This window comes from Anas acuta, chromosome 12 (assembly GCF_963932015.1).
Source record: "Anas acuta chromosome 12, bAnaAcu1.1, whole genome shotgun sequence".
NCBI classification, from domain to species: domain Eukaryota; kingdom Metazoa; phylum Chordata; class Aves; order Anseriformes; family Anatidae; genus Anas; species Anas acuta.
In genome coordinates, this window is record NC_088990.1 from 400,849 (window position 1) to 420,490 (window position 19,642).

General features: G+C 61.6%; 2 protein-coding genes across 13 annotated transcripts in view; one reads left to right on the plus strand and one right to left on the minus strand.

Annotated features, from left to right (window-relative positions):
- The window catches only part of PPIP5K1 (diphosphoinositol pentakisphosphate kinase 1), a 51,394-nt gene extending 44,271 nt beyond the window's left edge, over positions 1-7,123 (minus strand). For 4 of the 12 annotated variants that reach the window (XM_068695576.1, XM_068695577.1, XM_068695578.1 and 1 more), the window contains exons 1-3: positions 4,483-6,469; positions 1,907-2,060; positions 1,412-1,586 (exon numbers count right to left, since the gene is read on the minus strand). In XM_068695576.1, the coding sequence (XP_068551677.1) occupies positions 1,412-1,558 (147 nt within the window). In that variant the 5' untranslated portion in view covers positions 1,559-1,586; positions 1,907-2,060; positions 4,483-6,469. Of the gene's footprint in view, positions 1-1,411; positions 1,587-1,906; positions 2,061-3,237; positions 4,452-4,482; positions 6,471-6,667 lie in introns of those variants that run through there. The other 8 variants (XM_068695584.1, XM_068695573.1, XM_068695580.1 and 5 more) reach the window with 5 other exon arrangements.
- A 352-nt stretch (positions 7,124-7,475) lies between these two features.
- On the plus strand, positions 7,476-17,660 carry LOC137862955 (creatine kinase U-type, mitochondrial). Its single transcript, XM_068695599.1, has 9 exons — positions 7,476-7,769; positions 13,632-13,830; positions 14,297-14,392; positions 14,525-14,746; positions 15,192-15,277; positions 16,311-16,434; positions 16,589-16,723; positions 17,038-17,163; positions 17,411-17,660. The coding sequence occupies exons 1-9, from the start codon at positions 7,621-7,623 to the stop codon at positions 17,525-17,527; spliced, it is 1,254 nt and encodes a 417-aa protein (XP_068551700.1). The 5' UTR covers positions 7,476-7,620; the 3' UTR covers positions 17,528-17,660.
- Positions 17,661-19,642: the final 1,982 nt, after the last annotated feature.

A 19,642-nucleotide genomic window follows, 5' to 3' on the forward strand; every position in this document is an offset into this window, starting at 1 on the left:
GTAATTCTGGTCTAAGCAAGTTCAAACTCAGTAAGGTCATTTGAAGTGATACACACAGGACTGTGGGTTACACAGCACATGCAAGTGTGGCTTCGAACTATAAACTGAGACTTCAGAAGTTACCTGCACTGACTTGCAAAGCCAAGGGCTCAGGTTCTACAGCAAAAATACAATGCCACAAACACTGGGCACTCCCATCACTGGGGCATCAATACTGTATCAGTGTATCCTTCCTAAAGCTTCCCCATGGGCTGCAGATGTATTTGATATTTCAAGGCAATCTCTGTCAGGAATTCACTAGAGGGGCAGGCAACAGAGGACTGTGCAACACCCTAAAGCATCTGCATGGGGGAAAAGCAACTTCTCATAACTTCAGAGGAGGAAATGTCACTTCATGTGCCCAAGGCACCTAACTGTTTCTCTGGGATGGACTAGTGTTTTCCTCAGGAATGAAGCGAGGGACATTCCACTCCACTCTAGGGTACTTTGCTCAGCCCATTCTGAATTAAAACAAACAAACAAAAAAAAAAAAAACACGAAAGCTATCACCAACTTAAACAAGTCCCAGCTCAATCACCAGAATGAAAGGTCAGGAGTTCCTCTGCCTCATAGCAGTGCCCTTGCCCACGAGTCTTGCAGAGACAAGTTCAAGCTATTCACTGGTTTCTCTGCACTGTCTTTGGAAATCTACTTTCCCATCCTTAAAGAGGAGGTCAGCATATGCTGCTGATGACCTCTCTTAACTGTGCTAGAGGATCTACCTGTATTAGCCCCCATGGGCTGCACAGAGACAGGATAACAGCTGATAAAAGTTCTGCAAGGTCCCTACATACTGTACTAGGAATAAGATTAAGTCAGAGCAGTTCACCATGTGAAGGTCAAAGGCAAGATGATTGCAGTGGCACGAAGCTCCTCTGAACAGAAGCCCGGTACAGAGGCCACTGTGGGAACTGAAAGGGTGGGCTGAATAGAGGCCAAAAGCAGTCAGGAGCTGGAGATCATTCTCCTTTCTGCAGCCTGTTCTTGGAGGCTACAGAAAAGAGCAAATGCTTCCTCCCTGCAGACACTTCTCTGCCCTTATTCACAGTTCCTTCAGTTTTCCTCAAGAAGTTCCCTGGTAAAGCAAAAGGTTTACAGCAGTATCAGGGTTAAGTTGCTAGGATAAAGAAATCTGCTGTTGCAACTGGAAAAGACCTGCAAGTGGAAAGGCCAGAATTTACTGCAGCGTGAGGCACCGAGTCTGGCAGCATGTCAGTGCAATGCATCTTCCACATGGCTGTGCCACACAGCCTGATGCCATGTTCCCCACAGTCCTGACTGTCTGTGGCCTCAGCAGGAACCATGCAAAACCTGGCTGAAACCCAGGAATTCTGCACAGATGCTCCAACCCAGAATGCCAGGACCTCCTTACCGACTCCTCCTCTTCATCATCTTCAAAGAAATCGGTTTCATCCGTCTTCATGTTTGATTCCAGAAAGTCTGTCTCATCATCCCTGGAACCGACAACAAACCTGGGAGTGGAGCTCTCTCCCTCACTGGAGGTCGTCAGGGACGACATGGCAGCTTCGGTGGCCGACCATCCCGCTCTGGAATCACAGTGCGCAAAAAGTGGTAAAGAAGGGCCTGAGCCAGGGCTGATGCCACTGGGAGCAGGTGAGGGTGGGCAGGGCAGGGACTGAGCTAGAGTGAACATGTCCGGAGACATGCTGCCCAGGACAAACAGGGGGAGCAGGTGAGATGAAGAGAGCCTCTAGGCGGAGGTATGCGGGAAGAGACCCTCAGGGTGGGAGGGGATCCAGGACCCAGAACCATTTTAGATAGGTAGCTCCATCGTGCAATGAGCCCTTTTGCACCAGCTGGGAAAGGGACAGTGTTGCTGCTAGCGCTGAAATAATTTAAACCTTACAATGATGCATGCTCCAAGCCTCTGTTTAAATCATGGAATGGGACTTGCTCGCAGCCTTGTACACCCAAACTGGGACTCAGAAGTTAGGAGGAAGCTTAGGAGAGTGACGGTGACTTTCCAATTGCCAATTTTCATCCTTCTAGCTCAAGAAGACCTAAAGTAACAGAGAGAACAGTTTGAAAGACATATGAGTTTGCAGGGTAGAAGGGAAAAGGAAGGACTGACAACTCTGGCAGGTAAAGAGGACACAAAAGAAGCAGCGGCTTGCAGGTCCGGACTTTTTACGTTTTGCAAGCTTGGCTCTGATTTACTCTTTGACCATGGAGTCTGGTTATCCAGATACAAGCCGTTCTTTATAAACACTAGGAAATGAGCACATCTTGCACAATCGCCTACAGGAGCAGCACTGTGAGCCACACAAGCAACTTGTTGAATGTACAGTATGCATGACCTGTACAGAGCAAGGACACAACTGTTCAGCTCTGTCCATAGCTGTGCACACAAATGTCAAGTGGTTGCCCTTTACTTTGGTTTCCCCATGGCGAAAAGCTTTCCTCCCTCTATCCCAGCCAAAACCAGTACAGGAAGTGCAACCTCAAGAAGATGACTTTGTAAACACCTCATGCTAATATTTCCTACAAACGCACGCTCCACCGCTGCTTCTTGTACTCTCACGTCATCTCCACCCTCTCCCAGGCTGACAGTCACTGCACTTCCTCTTCTGAGGCACGCCTGGCCTCAGAGCCAGCATATCACGGGAGAACGTACCGCCACGTACAACCGGATTCCCAGTCCTCCCTGACAGCTCCTCACAAAACAGAGGAGATGCACCCAAACGCCACCTGCCTGCTGCCAGCACAGTTTCATGGTAGGTGCAAATCCCCTCACCGAGAACAAAGGAGGGAGACTGACTTCATCCACTTGAGCAGGGTGGGAACAGCCAAAAGAAACAAACATACAGAGGGCAATGCAGCTGCCTCTGAAATCCCCGGGGAAACATGGATAAAACTACGGTATGCCTCCATGCAGAAAGGCTGCAGACTCCCAGAAAGGACAGGAGAGGTACGAGCTGGGCACTCACAGAAAGCACTGGAGCAGAAGCGTGCCGGACAAGTGCCCAAAGCCACGCCACGAGGCACAGGCCTGACAGCAAGACTGTCAATTCGTGCACCAGGTCTGCCAGGGGAGCCCAGGCCAGCAGAAGACACAGCAAGCCCAACTCACACCGGTGCACAAAGGCCAGTGCCGCCTGCTCCTGTGTGCTGCGTGAGGCACGGGGCACACCCAACACACGAGCATCCAGATCAGCGAGAGTTAAAGCTTTAACCCACCTCATGCTCTCTGCTGGCAGTAGCAACGGTACTGGCAGACCGGGCCACACAGGCATTTCTACCCTGTGTGCCGTGCAATCCTGCTACTTCCACACAAGGACAAGAGGAGGATTCCCAACATACTCAGGAACCGTTTCTGTTCCTTGGCCCTGCTGCCTCAGCATGCCAGAGTGGAGTAAGACCTTAGCAAGTTCACTATCAGCGTGGTGGCTGATGACTTACTGAAGTAAGCCATGCAAGAAGGGGAGGAGGACCGTTTGCACCAATCGCATACTCTCCCCTCCCTCCTGGAGGAAAAATAGACCAAGCAGCAGGAAAACCTTTGGCCTAAGAACTAAGAAAGCAACAGGTTCTCTACATTCCTGCTTCTATCCCAGAGAAAAAAAAAAATAGTAAAAAAAAAAAAAAAACTTCTACTTTGCTCTGCAACTATTTCTGGAGGCTATGACATGCCATACTAAAAATAAGTGAAAACCCTGAGCCTCAATGAAGCCAAAGGCCACTGATACATCCACCATCCCCTTGGTGTTAATGGGATAAACCTCATTATCTCAGGTTGTTTCTGGTGAGAGGACAGGAACAGGGTATAAGCAAAACCTTTTCCAAGTTTCTGTTTAAAGCATATCCCTTCTCTGACTGGCTTTCTACCAACCAAGGCTACAGTCACTTGATGAAACAGCATAACTAAGGTACGCAAAATTTGGACAGATTGCTGCTGTTAAACAGGCAAGCGAAGTACCATTCTCATGTAACAGACTGATTACATGAGGATTTGCCACCATGCCTGAATCAGCTCTAGAGCTGGGATATCAAAGAGTTTATAGGACAGGAGGAGAGCAACGCCTGTTACAGAAACAGTACTAGCAAGGTTCCTGTACGGTGCTCAGCCGACATCCTCCCTGCCGCTTTTTTTCTTCAAACCTAGCGCTGTGAGAGATCCTGGCAGTACGGGATGTCTGCTTCTCACACAGGTGTCTGGTGGTTCTACATCACTCTCACTGCTCCCTGGGCTAACTGCTCCTACAGCCCGTACATTCAGACCAGCTCCCACTTGCTAAGGGTACTACTGGTCTCTCACCTTCCACAAATCACAGCAAGAAAATTAAGCGTTAATGCTGCTGGCTGTACCATCCAAGAGAATCAAAAGCCTTGACACGACAATGGCACACACACGCAAGTTAAGCATGGTTCTTATTTTGAAATATTCATGCTCATCCCATCACAAATACATGAGGAAGTACGTACCAGCCACTCCAGCTAAAGACATCCTTGCACTCTCCTCCAAGGACAGCTACGATCTGCTACAGTCATACCAAAGGTTAATGTAATCCCCTAACGGCAAGCAGAAACTGCTGACACACAACCCGGAACTGAGATTTAAACTTTGCCTCTCGGTGTTCTGGGACTAATTCAGCTCTCTGGACTACCTTGAGTTAGTGATAAGAAACGAGATGTAAGTTGTTTCCAGGTTCCCCAGCAGATGAATCTGGTGGTGTTCTGATAAGGACGTTCACAGCATGGAGATTTATTCTTTGTGCCCAACTTCTGAAGTACCAGAAATTTAAGTGCAGAAAGGATGATCATATCTTGCATTAACTTCACACCCAGCATGGCATTAACAACGGAAAACTATGTGGGAGGGGTGTTCTTTTTGATTGATTAGTTTGGTTTTTGTTTGTCTGTTTTTAAAACAAAACCTGTTATAGTTGCAGAAGCAGCACTTGACAGCACAGTCTCTACAGCAGAGAGCCAAAGGACAAGGACTGCCGTGGTTTTGGCACACAGTGACCAATGAGGACCAGTCACATCACTGGTGGCAGCAGCCACAGGTGGCTGGGAGAGGCTTCTGCACCCCAGGGAGCCTGGGGGAAGCAGCAGAGCGGAGATCAAAGCAGTGCATGATACCACTGCACACAACCAGGCTGTGAGGATAACTGAGTTTACAGAACCCCCACCTGACTTAAGCAAGGTCAAGTACCTGACATATGACAACCTTTAAGAATGCACATAGCTGACACTTTAAAATAATAAAAAAAAAAGCTTATGCCTTGACCCTGAATGTATGATCAGTGAAGTAATTTTGCCAAAGGGGTCATTTCCATTGTCACAAGGTCTATTTGTATTAAGGTTAATTACACACTTACATACAAAAGGTGAAAGCCATACTCTTATCAAAAATCAAGCCACAAACTCTTAATTGCTTCAGAAAAAGGAAACCACATACCTATTTCAGAGTTAATAATTAAAAGCTATTTGTACTTGGTGTATTAAAGAAAAATTTCCATGTTTTATTCACAAAGAAGTTCAATGTCTTCAAAATCAGGCAGCTGAAGTCATGCTTCTAAACATACTGTTCTGCCTGTTTGAGCAGCACTGTCAGTAACTGCAAATCTATCGACAGCTTCAAGCCCAGAGAGTGCAGCAATGGTTAAAACACGTTTCCTGACTGGGAGCTCCTTCTCAATACCTCTGCTTGCAAGTTTAGCAAAAACCTGTTGGCTCATCTCCCCTACATTTGAGCAGCTGTTGCATTGCTCACATAGCAAATGCAGGAGTAAGATCCACTCTTGGCTTACGAAATTGTTTTATGCACTTTTTTTTTTTTACAAGATTTATGAGATTGTTAAGTGTGAAGCTTTACAGCATCAGAATTTCTGAGCCTGTAACTGTTTATTAGATTTATTAGCAATTTTACACATAAAATAGTATTTCCTTTTTTTTGTAAAGAAGATTATGAACGAGATAAAGATGTTTGAACTTTCACAACGCCACTTGTTGTGTTCGTTAGCTGTGGTGTATTCGCGTACAGCCTGCGGACACGTTACCACGGATCGCTCCTTTCTCCCCACCCGCCCCGGGCGCGAGGCCGCCGCTTCCCCCGCAGGCCCAGGCGGGGCCGGGGCCGCCCCGCAGCACGGCGGGGGAACGGCGCGGCCGGGGCCTGGCGCGCGGGGGCAGAGCCTGGCCACGAGGCCGGGCTGCGGAGCCCCGCCGCGACCGCGCACCGACGGCCCCCCCGCAGGGCCCGCGCCACCGGAGGGACGCTCGGAGCCAGCGCCCGGCCCGCCGGGGCACGGGGGGCGAGGCCCGGCCCGCTCCGCCCGTTCCCCCCCGCAGGGCCGCGCCGCGCTCGGCCGCCGAGGGGGGGCCGCGGGGAGCCGGGACGGCGGCCGAGCCCGCACCGAGCGGCGGCCGCGACACCCACCCGGCTGCCCGGCTGCCCGGCTGCCCACCCACCCGCCGTCCCCCGCCGCTGCCCTGCGCCTGGCAGCGGCGCCCCCGCCGCACCGCACCGCACCGCGCCCCGCCCCGCCCCATCCCGTCCCGGCCGCGCAGCCCCGCAGCGGGGCCGCCCGGCGGGAGGGGACGGGAGGGGAGGGGGCGGCGGCAGGGGGCGCCCCGCCGGGTGCCGCCATTTCCCCCCGCTCACCTGCGGCCTCCGAGCGCACCCTGCGCGGCCGGCGCGGCCGGCGGCCAATCGCGAGCTGCTGACGGCCGGCGGTGGCCAATCGGCGCGGGGGGGGGCGGGGCCGGCCGGCCGCGGCGCAGCGGCCCCTGGCGGCGACGGGCGGCGCTGCGCGAGCCTCGCGTTACCGCGGCAACCGCGACCCGCCGGGCCGGGCCGGGCCCGCGAGCCCCGCGCCTCGAGGCGGGGCGGGCCCGGAGCGGGCGGGCGGCGCGGCATGGGCACGGCCCGCAGGGCTGCCGGCCCGCGGGGTCCGCGGCGGCGGAGCGCGGGGCGGCCCGAGGCGCGCACTCCAAGCCCCGCGGCTGCCCCGGCCCGGCCGCACCCGACGTGCGAGGGCAGCGGACGGGGATGCCCGGCCGCGGGCAGCGGCGCGGGGCGCCACGGTGCCAGTCCCCCCTCCCCTCACGGCCCGGCCGCCCGCCCCGGCACGCATCCCGTCCCGACACCGGGCCGTCGGGGCGCCGCGTCCCGGCATCCGCACCCCGCCGCCGCCGGCTGCAGGTGCCCGGACTTTGCCCCGGCCGCACCCTCGCAGTTCGGGCTTCGCCGCGCTGCGCCGTGCCCGCCTGCGGCGGAGGGTGCGGGGCGAGGGGTCCGGAGCGAGGGGGCCGAGCCCAGGGCTCGGGGCTCGGGGCCCGGAGACCGGGGACCGGGGTCCGGGCCCGGGGCCAGGGCGGGTCGGGCTCGCGGCCCCGCCGGCGCTGTCCGGCGCTTGGTGCTGAAGGCGGCGGCGGCGGCCCCGGGGCGGGGCGGGGCGTCCCGAGCAGGTGGCGGTGCCGTCGCGGCCCCCCCCGTGCCGCCGGCTCCCCGCCCCCCGCGCACCCTCCCGCCGCCGCCGCCGCCGCCGTTCCCATTCCCATCACGTTCGCCGCCCGGCCCCCGCCGCGCTCGCTCCGCCGCGCCGCCGCTCCGCGATGGCCAGCACCTTCGCCCGCGCGCTCTCCGCCCGCCGCTCCGCCGGCCTCCTGGCCATGGTGGGCGCCGGCTCCCTCGCCGCCGGCTTCCTGCTCGCCCGGGACACGGTCAGAGCGGGCGACCGGCAGCGGCGGCGCTACCCGCCCAGGTACCGGGCGCGGGCGGCGGGGGCGCACGTGTGGGGGGGCCGGCGGCGGGCGGGGGCCGGTCCCCGCGGCCACGGCACCGGGAAAGGGCGCGGGGCCGAGCCCCCCTCCCCGTCCCCAGCCGGGAATGACCGGGACCGCGGGGAACCGAGCCCGAGGAGCCGGGCGGCGGCGCGGGGGAGCGGGCGGCGCGGCGGCGGCGGCGGCGGGGGGCTCGCCCGTGTTGGCCGCCTCCGGCGGGAAGGAGCGGCTCCGCCGCGGGCGCCCGTCCCCGAGCCCAAGGGCACCGGGGCCGCCGGGCGCGGGGGGCGGGAGGGGCGCGGGCCGCGGCGCTGGAGCCTCCGCTTCGAGCCCGGCCTCCCCGGGCCGGCACCGGCACCACCGCCTCGCACGGCCGGGTCGGGAACCGGGAGCGGCCGCTGCCGCGGCGGGCCCGGGGGCGGGCAGAGCTGGACGGGGCTGGGCAGCGGAGGGGGCCGGGGGCCGGGGCAGAGCTGGGACCGGCGGGGGCGGTGAGTCCGTCCCGCGGGGACAGCGTCGCGGAGATGTCAAGCAAAGAAATGCCCCGAGCTTGGCCCGGTTGTCGCAGGAGCCAGGGGAGGCTTGCCAATACCCTGGTGGGAACAGGACGGAGCAAAAGGAAGGCTGCATTTTCTCTCATCCTGGCAAAATACCCTGGAGCTCTGTCTGTGAGGGCCTGTGCTGGAGCAGAGGCTTCCTGGCTGCCCCGGGGCTGGCTGTGGCTCCTAGCCTTTCACCACTGGGCTGTACCGGTGCCTGGCGTTGGGACAAGGACTTCTCCAGGGCGTTAAAAAAAAAAGGTTGCCTGACAGTCTTCCCTGTCCCATCTCATGGCAGATTCTAAAGGGAGAACTGGAAGGGCCCACGGGTCCCACTAAGGCTGAGCAGTTCATCCTGTCCTCCCAGGCAGAGCTGTGCTGGCAGATGGGGGGTGAAGATGAGCCCTGAGATGTGTGATTGGGACCAGGCACGTGCCTGGAAGGTGGGCGCAGGGCTGAGCTGGGCCAGGCGGGTGCGTGCAGCCCGGTCTGGCTAAGGGGTGCTTTGGGGGTAATGCTGGCTCTGTGTGCAGGAGCTGCTGGCCCTATTTCCACAACCTGTGCTTGATCCTTTAAGCCAGATAAGTGTCAGAGCTGCGGAGCAGTGCTAAGGTTCAAGCTCCAGCACAGAAGTTTCCGTGTCCTCCCCCCCCCCCTTCAAACTGCTCTCTACCAAGGGGGACCAGGCACGTGGCTGCCACCAGCCCTGGCCATGCAGAGGCATTACCTACTGCTCCGCTCACCACCGCTGGCTTTAGCAATGAGGAAGAGGAGGTCTCAAGGCCAGGAGCGGGGTGGCAGCTCCCTCTTGGCCCCCACGTTGCCTGGCCCCGAGGAGTGTGGGGACAAAAGCACAAGACGGGGGGCAGAGGGCAGAGCTGCCTGTGCCTCTCTTGGGCAGGGCAGGGCAGGGGAGAGGGATGCCGTGGCTGCCAGCAGGCCCTTCCCCTTGCGCTGGCAGCCTGGCACAGGTCAGATGCAGGTTGGAAAAGCGAGAAGAGGTGTCCCCCCCACCCTGATGCCAGCAGGGACTGCGTGCAGTGAAGGAGCAGAGCGGGGAAGGAGGCGGCGTGTCGCTGCTCCAAACACATGCGGCTGCTGTGATGCCTGCACCAAACACCGTGTTGTCAGCAAGCGGTGCTGCTCTGCATTGCAGGCTGAGAGCTCTGCTCGTGCAGAAAGCTGTGCTGAGAGCCAGCTCTGGTGCTCAGACGTGCTGGGTCGAGCCATGGAAACAGGATGGAAATGGAACGAGTTCAGGGATTGATGAAGATTGGATGTTACTGGTTATTCAGCTCCTGAGAGGATTGTGCTTTCAAGCTTTCTGAATGACTGAACGTCTTTACTGAGTGAGGATGGGGAGGAAAATCCACCGGGATCTGAGAGACCCACCTGGTGTGGGAGAGGCAGGCACTCTGCTTGTGTTCTGGCCCCACAGAGGTGTGCTGGCATCTGCAGGCAGCTGGCCTGTACCCCACTGAACCTGAACACAGAAGTGTCCCCTTGCACGCTCAAAACACCTGCTGGGCAGGGGGGGGGGGCAAGCTGGCAGTGCTGTGAAGATGTTGCTGTGGCAGCACCAGCGGGCTGGGGGAAAACAGCAGGTCAGAGTTAGTGCTGAAAACAAAGACGGGGCTGGGGGGAAGAGACAGGCACCATCCGTGGGAAACAGAGGCTGAGATGAGTCTGGGGGAAACGATGAAATCCAGGGCAGGGGATCTGTCAGGGAAGCACTGAGAGGAGCTTCCCGGGAGGGTGCATTTGGCTTTTGTGATGATGCTGACACTTGGAAAGAGCCTGGACAGAGCCCCAGGGTGAGCCACAGCACCCTGCTCTGCAGGGCAAGTCACCCCACCTGCGGACTTGGCCCCTCCGGGTTTTAAGTCAAACAATGAGAGGCGCTGGCAACAGCCTTCAGAGGGCTGAGCATCGCACAATGGTCAAATGATTGTCAGAGGCACAAATGACCGCACTCCGGGGGCACGGACACCCCCGACAGCTTTCTGACACCTCGGCGTGGAGGTGCCCGCCGCCAGCAGGGTCCCGCAGCAGCCGCGTTTGAGCAGTCGGGAGGAGAATCCCAGCCCCTGCCCCCCCCCCCCCGTGAGCAAGCCGCACGCTGCGCTGCCTGCCGCAGCCCCGCCGGCACAGCCCCGCACAGCCCCACGCCTGGGGGGGGGCCCCGCGCAGCAGGGGTGTCCGCAGCGGGGTGGCCGCGGAGTGCGCCTGCAGAAAGCAGCCGGTGACGCCAGGAAGGGCGCCGGAGGCTGCGGGATCAGCCACAAAGAGTCACGGGGAGCCGCACGGGCTGCAGCTCCGGGACAGCGGGTGGGCTAACGCTGCCTGTTGAGCGCTGTGCAGGTCTCCTGCGTGCAGCACCCCTCGTGCAAGGGCAGAGAGGGCGCTCACTGCAGGCAGCCCGGTCCCAGCGGCGTGGCAGGACCGCAGTGCTGAGCTGGCTCTCGCAGCAGCACGGCCAGTAGCGAAGTGCCCGCTCCCAGCCGCGCTGTACTGGCAGGCATCCACCTCCTGCTGGAAGAGCTCCCAGCCTTTGTGGCCAGGGAGCCTGACAGGAATGCACCTCGTAGCTCAGCATCGGGGCACTGGGAAAGAAAAGCCAGCTCTGAAGGGGGCATTGCTTTAATACCGTTTTTGGGGAGCAGAACCAAAGGGCAAAGCAAGTCCAGGAAGACCTTCCTGCTTGTGGCAGAGGAAACCTGGACACCCAGGAGAGCAGAGCGCCTGCTCCCCTTGTCCTCCCCATGCAGCCCCAGGCAGCAGCCCAGGTGGGTGGCAGGGCAGTGCCCTGTGCAGCTCAGCTCCAGGTTTTTTTGGAAGTGCTTGTGAGCACAGCACTAAGAGCACTAAGCATGTAACACCTTCATCCCCTGCATTGCCCTGCTTATCCTGGCACCATCCTGCTTAGTTGGGGTTCTCTGGAAAGGCTGAAAAGAGATTGCCGAGATTTGCTGGCTGTGATTCAGGGCTGTTCTGGAGAAGGGTGTGTTTGGGCCAGCAACTAAATCAGCACTGCAGCAGGCACAGATCCTGGGGCAGGCTCTTAGGTTTTAGTCTCTGAACTCTGCAGTGGAGGTACAGACTGACCACAGCAGTCAGTGAGCTTAAAACTACAGCATTGTTTTCTGCAAGCAAGCTTGTTCCCCTTAGCAACCTTTTCTGGCTCTCTGGATGTAGTCCACTGACACCAGGAAAGCAGAGGGAGCTTCAGTCCTGGCATGCCAGGCAGCACTGGGGGTAGGGAAGGGACGTGTCCAAGTGTCCCATTCTGATCAGTGAGTGTTTTTTATGAGGATGTCTCTCCCCGGGGAGACGTGGATCCGTAGCCAGCCGATGGCAGGGGTCGGAGCAGCAAGGAAGGCTGGGGCAGGATGAGTCCCATACACAACAAGCCATCCTTTGAGCTGAAGCATCTCAACGTGGCAGAGAAATGTGCGTGGGCTGGGGGAGCAGCCTTCAGCCAGACAGGCCTGTGACCCGTTCCTGCCTGGTGCAAACTCCTCCTTGCACGGGGCCAGGCTGGAACTGCCAGTGCTTCCCCACACAGAGCGGCAACAAGAGCCCAACCTCCCTTTCTTTCTGCAACCTCCGGAGGCCACAAGCAGCAGCCAAGGCGTAGGCGCAGGGCCAGTGTGCATTCCCCAACCTGCAGACACAGGGGTGGGGGCAGCGGTGGTGCTGTGCACTGCAGCACGGGGCTGGTCGCTGGCAGCCAAACCCGCACCCGTGCCGGACCTGGGCGCCTGTGGCGTGTCAAGGCTGGGTGGCAGTGACGGTGGCTGTCCTCTGCCACAGACCTGGGCCTGCCTCTAGCACCCCTCTTCCCACGCAGCCCCCAAGCTGCCAGTGCCACCCTGAGGGAGAGGGGCTGGGTGTCCCCAGGGCTGCGGGACCCCTCCTGTCCCACTCATGCGGGCAGTGGCACCTCCCAGCAGGAGGGATTTGGCCAAGGAGAGCACGGTCATAGCTGAGGTCCTGTCCTGCCAACACCCCACCTCACCACCCCCCAGGAACACAGGACAAGCACAAAGCCCAGCTAAAGTGGGAATGAGGTCAGGAGACGGCCTCCCACTAAGCTGATTAGAGGGAAGCATTCCCCTAATACAATAAACTGCTCCAGACTGGTGCAGTTCCCACCAGCTGCAGATCGGGGTCAGCCGATTTCCTGCCCCACGGTGCCAGAGCTGCGTGGGGTCAGGGCCCAGGGGACAGCACTGAGTGCGGGCTGACCTGGGACAGGGCCCCCAAGGGTCCCGTGCCCTTCTGCCCCGCTGGCTGCACGGGATGGGCTCGTGCCCCTGGGCAGACCCCGGTGCTGGGAGCAGCCGCCCCTCTGCAGGAGAAGGCGAATAAGAGCCCCCATGGCCTGGCCAGCCGGCAGCTCCACACCCGGACCCTGCGCTGGGCTGTGGCTGACGTGGCAGCCCAGAGCCCAGGAGCCCTGGTACGCAGCTGATAAGGAGCCGCACCCTAACAACCGGCCCAGGTTTACTGGTGGACTCTTGTCCTTGTGGCAATATCAGCAGTCAGCTTGGGCTGTTCTCTGCCCTTGCTGTGTGATGCCAGCGGCTGCCTTCCTGGGCAGGCAGCGTGGCTTTCCCAGCCCCCCGGAGCTCCCCTGCGCATGCCTGCCCTGAGGGTCTCTGCGGGGCAGCAGCGCTGGGACCCGGTGGCAATTTGGCAATGGATGGGCAGCTCAGCACTGCCACGCTGCTCTCACTCCCACTCCTCAGGGGGAAACAGGGAGAAAATACAATGAAAAAAAGGTCGTGGGTTGAGATAAGGAGCAGTTTAATGAAAGGGAAAAGTCACGCAGAAGCAGAAGGAGAAAAAAAATTAGTCTCTACTTCCCATCAGCGGGCAACATTCAGACATTTGTTGGGAAGCAGGGCTTCAGAACATGTGGTTGCTTGGGCAGACAGACGCTTTCATAACGAGACTCCCCCCTCCCCCCTTACTCCTTGTTTCCCTCCAGCTTTTGTCACTGAACAGACTGTCAGACAATAAGGAATATCCCTTCGGTTGGTTTAGGTCAGCTGCCCTGGCATCGCCCCCTCCCCAGCTCTTGCCCACCCCCTGGCCTTTGGAAGGGGTTGGAGGCAGCCTTGATGCTGTGCCAGCACTGCCCAGCAGTACCCAAAACGTTGGTGTGATAGCGGTGCTGTTCTAGCCGTAAGTGCAGAGCACGGCACCGTGTGGGCTGCTGTGGGGAAAGTGAACTCCGTCCCAGCCAGACCCAGTGCAGACCCCCTGGCCCCAAAGGCTCATTGCACTCTTTCTCTGCAGTGCCGAGTACCCCGACCTGCGGAAACACAACAACTGCATGGCCAGCAACCTGACGCCAGCCATCTACACCAGGCTCTGTGACAAAGCAACCCCCAATGGCTGGACCTTAGACCAGTGCATCCAGACAGGTGTGGACAATCCCGGCCACCCCTTCATCAAGACTGTGGGCATGGTGGCTGGCGATGAAGAAACGTATGAGGTGAGTGATGGCCAAAGCCCTGCTGTGCTCCAGGCCCTCTAGGGTGGCTGCAGCAGCCATGGCAGTCACGGTACCTGTGGGATGCGGTGTAGCTCTGGCCCGATGTGTGCTGTCTCTTGCTGGCCTGGACCCGATCCCTGGGATCCAGCAGCCTGAAGCATTACCGCTCACCTCCTCCTACTCAGCCCAGGCAGCTGGAGCATGTCCCCACGGGGACACAGGGCTCCTGTAGAGCAGCTGTTCCCAAAGCCCTGCAGCCTCCTCCTCCTTGCCCCCAAGCCCTACTTGTCTGGGCAGTGTCGGCCCTGTGGGTTGCCATTGTGCTGCAGGATGCGAGGTGACCCCAGCCACCCTCTGTGGTCCCCTGTGCTGCCATGTGCAGCCCCCATGCAGCCCCCGTGCTGGTGGCAGGGGCTCTGTGGGACTCTGGATCTGAAGAGCTGCATGCCGTCCTGTGTCCTTCCAGGTGTTTGCCGAGCTGTTTGACCCTGTGATCCAGGAGCGACACAACGGGTACAACCCACGCACCATGAAGCATGTCACGGACCTGGATGCCTCCAAGGTGGGTGAGACGGGCGGCAGTGCCACATAGCCCTGGCCGGGAGCAGGGTGCCCTTCCTGAGCCTTGGTGGACAGGGCGATGCTCAGCACAGGCCCCACCCCACCAACACCCCACGGTACCTGTCTGTTGCAGATTAAGTTTGGCCAGTTTGACGAGCGCTATGTGCTCTCATCCCGGGTCCGGACGGGGCGCAGCATCCGTGGGCTGAGCCTGCCACCAGCCTGTACCCGTGCTGAGCGGCGGGAGGTGGAGAAGGTGGCCGTGGAGGCACTGAACGGCCTCTCTGGAGACCTGGCAGGCCGGTACTACCGCCTCAGCGAGATGACGGAGAAGGAGCAACAGCAGCTCATTGACGTGAGTTGGCACAGCGCCCGGACAGCCCTGGGACCCCATCCCAGGCATCACCTCCCCAGGAGGCCGTGGCCCCCAGCCCCAGCCCCACGGTCCTGTGGGACCGGGGCTCCTTGCCCCAGTGGTGCAGAGGCTGCTTAGGGCATTTCTCAGCCCTCCTGGGGGAGGACGGAGCTGGCTGAACATGGCCCCAGCAACTCATGGGCCCCTCCGGCTCCTGCCCCGTGTCCCTGTGTATGCTCAGGGGAAGGCAGGACCACCAGCAGCCTCTGCCTGCCCGGTCAGGAAGCAGGGACTCCTGACCGCAGCTAGGACAGCAACCGAGCTCACCCCACCAGGGACAGCTGTGGTGCATCTCCTGCATGGCACACTGGGATCAGAGAGATGGGGTGCCCCAGCTTCAGCTGTGCAGCCCCAGGGGGCATTTTGACTCTCTGCCTCCTTCCAGGATCACTTCCTCTTCGACAAGCCGGTGTCCCCCCTCCTGACAGCGGCAGGAATGGCCCGGGACTGGCCCGACGCCCGAGGGATCTGGTGAGGATCTTCCCAGCCCCGAGTAGCCAGCAGGGCAGAAAGGCAGGGGGACGCTGCTGCTCCGTCCAGCTGCCCCAGCCACGCTGCCCACGCTCCCCTCACTCCCTGCACTGCAGATCCCGGCGCCCCCAGGCTGCCATCGCCCCAACTCCGTGGTGGGGGCAGCTGGGCCCTCCCTGCTCACACCCAGCCTGGGGTCCCCTTGCTGGCTTCAGCCCCTTGAGCTGTGCAGCGGTCAGAGGGTGTCTGCTCCTCACACAAACTGCAGCATCTTGCTAAGTGGTGTGCAGCCCAGGAGCCGGCCATTCCAGGCCCCTGCTGTCAACTCTGACCGCTCTTTCCAGCCTATTGCCGCTCATTCTCTGGGCTGCCAAAAACCTGTAACTGCCTTCTGCTCCCCAGGCAACCCCCAGTGCTCCTTCCTGCTCTCTGCACACCCTACCTGCCCCCAGACTTATCTTGCTACAGTTGCTTGTTGCCGCTCGCTCCCGGCATCTCTGCACACCCACACAGCATCCCACGCACCCGCGGAGCAACAGCCGGCACATGCGCTTGCCCACACCGCCCTGGCAGGCACAGAGCTTTTATAGCAGCCTCAGGGAAAACACCTCCATGTCACACACGGCTCCATCCCCCCCAAACCCCAGAGTGCACCTCACACCTCGCAGCCCCTCCTGCTATCTGCGCGGTGCAGGAGCCGTGTCCCTGCCCCAGGGTCAGGAGGGGCTGGCACCGCGCTGCTCCTCCCCGGCAGCGCTTGCCCATGCCCAAGGCACAGGAGCCAGCACTCATCACCCACAGCAGTGCGTGAGGATGAAACCCGGCCCATCTTTGGGTGCATCTCCTGGCTGTCTGCCTCACTGCCGTGCTGTGCTCTGGCAACATGCTCAGCTGTGGGAGCTTGGATCCGGGGGCAGCATGGGCATCGGGGAAGGGGGGGGTGAGCAGGGCAGTGCTGGGCTGGCACAGGCAGCTGTGTGTGCATGGAGGCTCTGCTGGCTGCCAGCACAGCCAAATGCTGCCCTGTCCCTAGGCACAACAATGAGAAGACCTTCCTGATCTGGATCAATGAGGAGGACCACACACGCATCATCTCCATGGAGAAGGGTGGCAACATGAAGCGCGTCTTTGAGCGGTTCTGCCGGGGCCTGAAGGAGGTGAGCACCCACCGGCCGTTGCCGTGCCAGACCCACAGACAGGTGGACAGGGGCACGCAGGGCCATTGCAGGCTTTGTGTCCTGTACTGTCCCAGGGCTGGGCAGCACCCAAGTGCATTATGCAGTCGGAGGCTGAACTGCTTTTCGCACCCAGGTGGAGCGGCTAATCCAGGAGCGAGGCTGGGAGTTCATGTGGAACGAGAGGCTGGGATACATCCTTACCTGCCCCTCCAACCTGGGCACCGGGCTGCGAGCAGGCGTCCACATCAAGCTGCCGCTGCTCAGCAAGGTAGTTACCACGGCTGGTTTTGTGGGGAGCGAGCCTGGCGCTGTGGCAAGCCTCAGCTTACAGCACCGGGAGCCCAGCCTCATGGGGAGGTGCAGGACTGCACGGGAGCAGCCCCAGACCTCGTTCTGGCTCACCAGGGCAGTGAAGCATACAAGGGGCTGGACCTGCGTGTTGAGCTGGGTCTGCTCAGGGCAGGGCCCACAGACGGGGCTGTGCAAGGTGTGGGAGGGCTGCCCCGGGGAGCAGGCGGCTGCAGTGCCCTGGCTGCCTTGCTGCTGGTTGCACTGAGCACTGACATGTTCTCTGGGCACTAGGACAACCGCTTCCCCAAGATCCTGGAGAACCTCCGGCTACAGAAGCGTGGGACAGGCGGCGTAGACACTGCCGCTACTGGCAATGTCTTCGACATCTCCAACCTGGACCGGCTGGGGAAGTCAGAGGTGGGTGCTGGACAGAGATGATTTTGCAGCAGGTGGTTTGGAACACGTGTGCACAACAGGCCCTCAGCTCTGGGTCTGTGTGCTGGGGCTGGCACATGAGGCCTGCGGGCTGCACCACTCTCCTAGAGGAGGCAGCACGTGCCCTTCTTGCAGCGGGGTGGCCGCGGCCCTTGCGTGGCTCAGCAGAAGCTTGGCTGGGGCCAGGACAGCCCCCGGCTGAGGATGTGTGTGTGTGCCCCCGGTGCAGGTGGAGCTGGTGCAGCTGGTGATAGACGGCGTGAACTACCTGATCGACTGTGAGCGGCGGCTGGAGAAGGGGCAGGACATCCGCATCCCCTCCCCGGTCCCGCAGTTCCGGCACTGAGCTGGACCACGGCAGCGCCAGCCCTGCAGGACCCAGCTTCCCGCTGTAGCTTACACCATCGCTGTGCCCAGCATGTCGCTGCGTTGTTACCCACGACGCGCCAGGCCCGACCCCATAAATGTGCGCTGCTGTAGCTATGTCTCGGTCTGCTCCTTACTCGAGCCCCACGGCACACCCAGCCCTGTGCCTGCAGAGAGGCACCCAGACAAATCTTCACCTTCCTCAAGGAGCTTCACCTTCCTTGAGCTTTCTCTGTGCCACCACTGCCCTGGGGAACAAGCCTGAGGGGCCTCTGGGGCTGCCCGGGTCTGGGGGCTGCGAGGGGCTGCATGTGGGAAGGGAGCTGGGGAGCAGCAGGCTGCCAAGAACTGCTGGGACAGGATGAGCTGCAAAAAGGAGCTCGTGTCACTGCAGGCAGAGCCGGGTTCCCATCGGCATTTGTTAGAGGGATGCTCACAGAAAGCTCTGGGGCAGGCACAGGAGGAGAACAAAGGTGAAACCAGAGTGGAGCCCAGCTCTGTTCCTGCCTGCAGGGAAGTGCTTTCAGAGCAGAGCGTGTCAGTCCTGGCACTCCATGGAAAGGGCTCCCATCCCTGCTGCTGCTGTGAGCCCTTCACAGTGCTCGCACACACACACACTTGTACACACGCACACTGCACACAGCTCTGGGCAGGGAGCGGGCCGCGGCAGTCCCTGAGCTCGCCACCCACGGGACGCCCGCGGCCTCTGGTGGGCACTGCCCGGGGCCCGTGGGACGACGGGGACGGCGCCCTGCGATAGCGGCCGGGCCCGGGGCTTCGAGACGGCCGCGAGGTGTCGGGGCACGGAGCCGTTCCGCCCCGGGACAGCTCCCGCAGGGCAGGAGGGGCCGAGCTGGGCGGCTGGGCTGCAGCCTTGCCCGGAGGTCGCGCCCCCCGCGCGGATCTGCGGGTGGGGCCGTGTCCGTGCCGCCCCCGTGCCCTGTTCCCCCCCCCCCGCCCCGTCACCACGCACGTTCCCAGAGCTGCCCGCACACACAGCGTGGGGCCCGCCCGGCCCTTCACGCCCAGCACCAGGGGATGGGCTCCCACGCGGGACAGGGGGCGGTGGCGCGGGACGGGTCCCGGGCACGGCCCCGTCTCAGCGCGGTCTGCGCTCACTCCCCGGCACCGGGAGCCCGCAGCAGCAGCAGCCCCAGCCCGACGCGGGGCCGGGGAGCCCCCCCCATCCCCGTGCTCCGCGGCAGCCTCCGCGCCGGGAGCCGGCGGTGGCGGGGGCTCGGCCGCGCCGTGCGGACGATCCGGGAGACACGAAGCGGGGGCAGAAGCAGCCGCCGGGGATCACCCGATCGCCTTCTGCAACCCGACCGCTACCTGCGCCTGGCAAGGACGAGACCGGCCCGGCCTCACCTTGCACCGGGACCGTCGGGGCTGCCCCGAGCACAGCCAAGGAGGGACCGGCGGGCGAGGCCTGGCTGCCGCAGGGCTGCCCGCGGTGTCCGGCTCCAGCCCGGCCACTCGTCCTCTGTGCGGCCGAGGGGAGGCGGAGGGGATCGACCTCCTCCTGGGCTCGGCGCCGGCCCCCTCCGCCGCACGGCGCCCGGCGGTCCCGGGGAGCCCTTGACAAGGGCGGCGGCGCCTCCTGCCGGCCCCGCAGTAAGGCGGCAGGCGGCTCTCCCCGCTCCCCCCGCGGCTCAGGGCTGCCGGGGGCACCGGGCAGCTCCGCGGGCGGTCCGGCAGCCAGGGCCGCGCCCCCGCCCGGCGGCCGAGCGGCGCAAATCAGCGCGGCGCCCCCGGGGCTGGGAGAGGCCGGGGCCGGCTGCGAGCACCTCGGGGCCGGGGGCCGGGAGCGCCGCCCTCGGCTCACCGGCAGGGCTGCTCGGCGGCAGCACCGGGCTCCGAAGGCGCCGCAGCGCTTCCCGCGGCCGTTCACGGAGCCGAGTCCCCCACGCCCGCCACCCCTGCCCGCCACCGCGGCCCCGACCCGCCACCGGCGCCCGGCACGGCCGGAGCCCCAGGGGGCGCTCCCTGCGCGGCCGCACCGGGGTGGGCGGGGACTGCCCAGGCCCCGCCCCCGGGCCCGCCCCCGCCGAGGCCCCGCCCCCTCCGAGACCCCGCGGCCGGGGCGGGGCCGCCG

What these genes read in the sequence shown, in the direction of transcription:
- LOC137862955 (XM_068695599.1), top strand. Translation starts at nt 7,621, where the DNA reads ATGGCCAGCACCTTCGCCCGCGCGCTCTCCGCCCGCCGCTCCGCCGGC. An exon ending in CGGACCTGGATGCCTCCAAG is followed by an intron (nt 14,393 to 14,524) that starts GTGGGTGAGACG and finishes TGTCTGTTGCAG; the next exon opens with ATTAAGTTTGGCCAGTTTGA. An exon ending in TCTGCCGGGGCCTGAAGGAG is followed by an intron (nt 16,435 to 16,588) that starts GTGAGCACCCAC and finishes TTTCGCACCCAG; the next exon opens with GTGGAGCGGCTAATCCAGGA.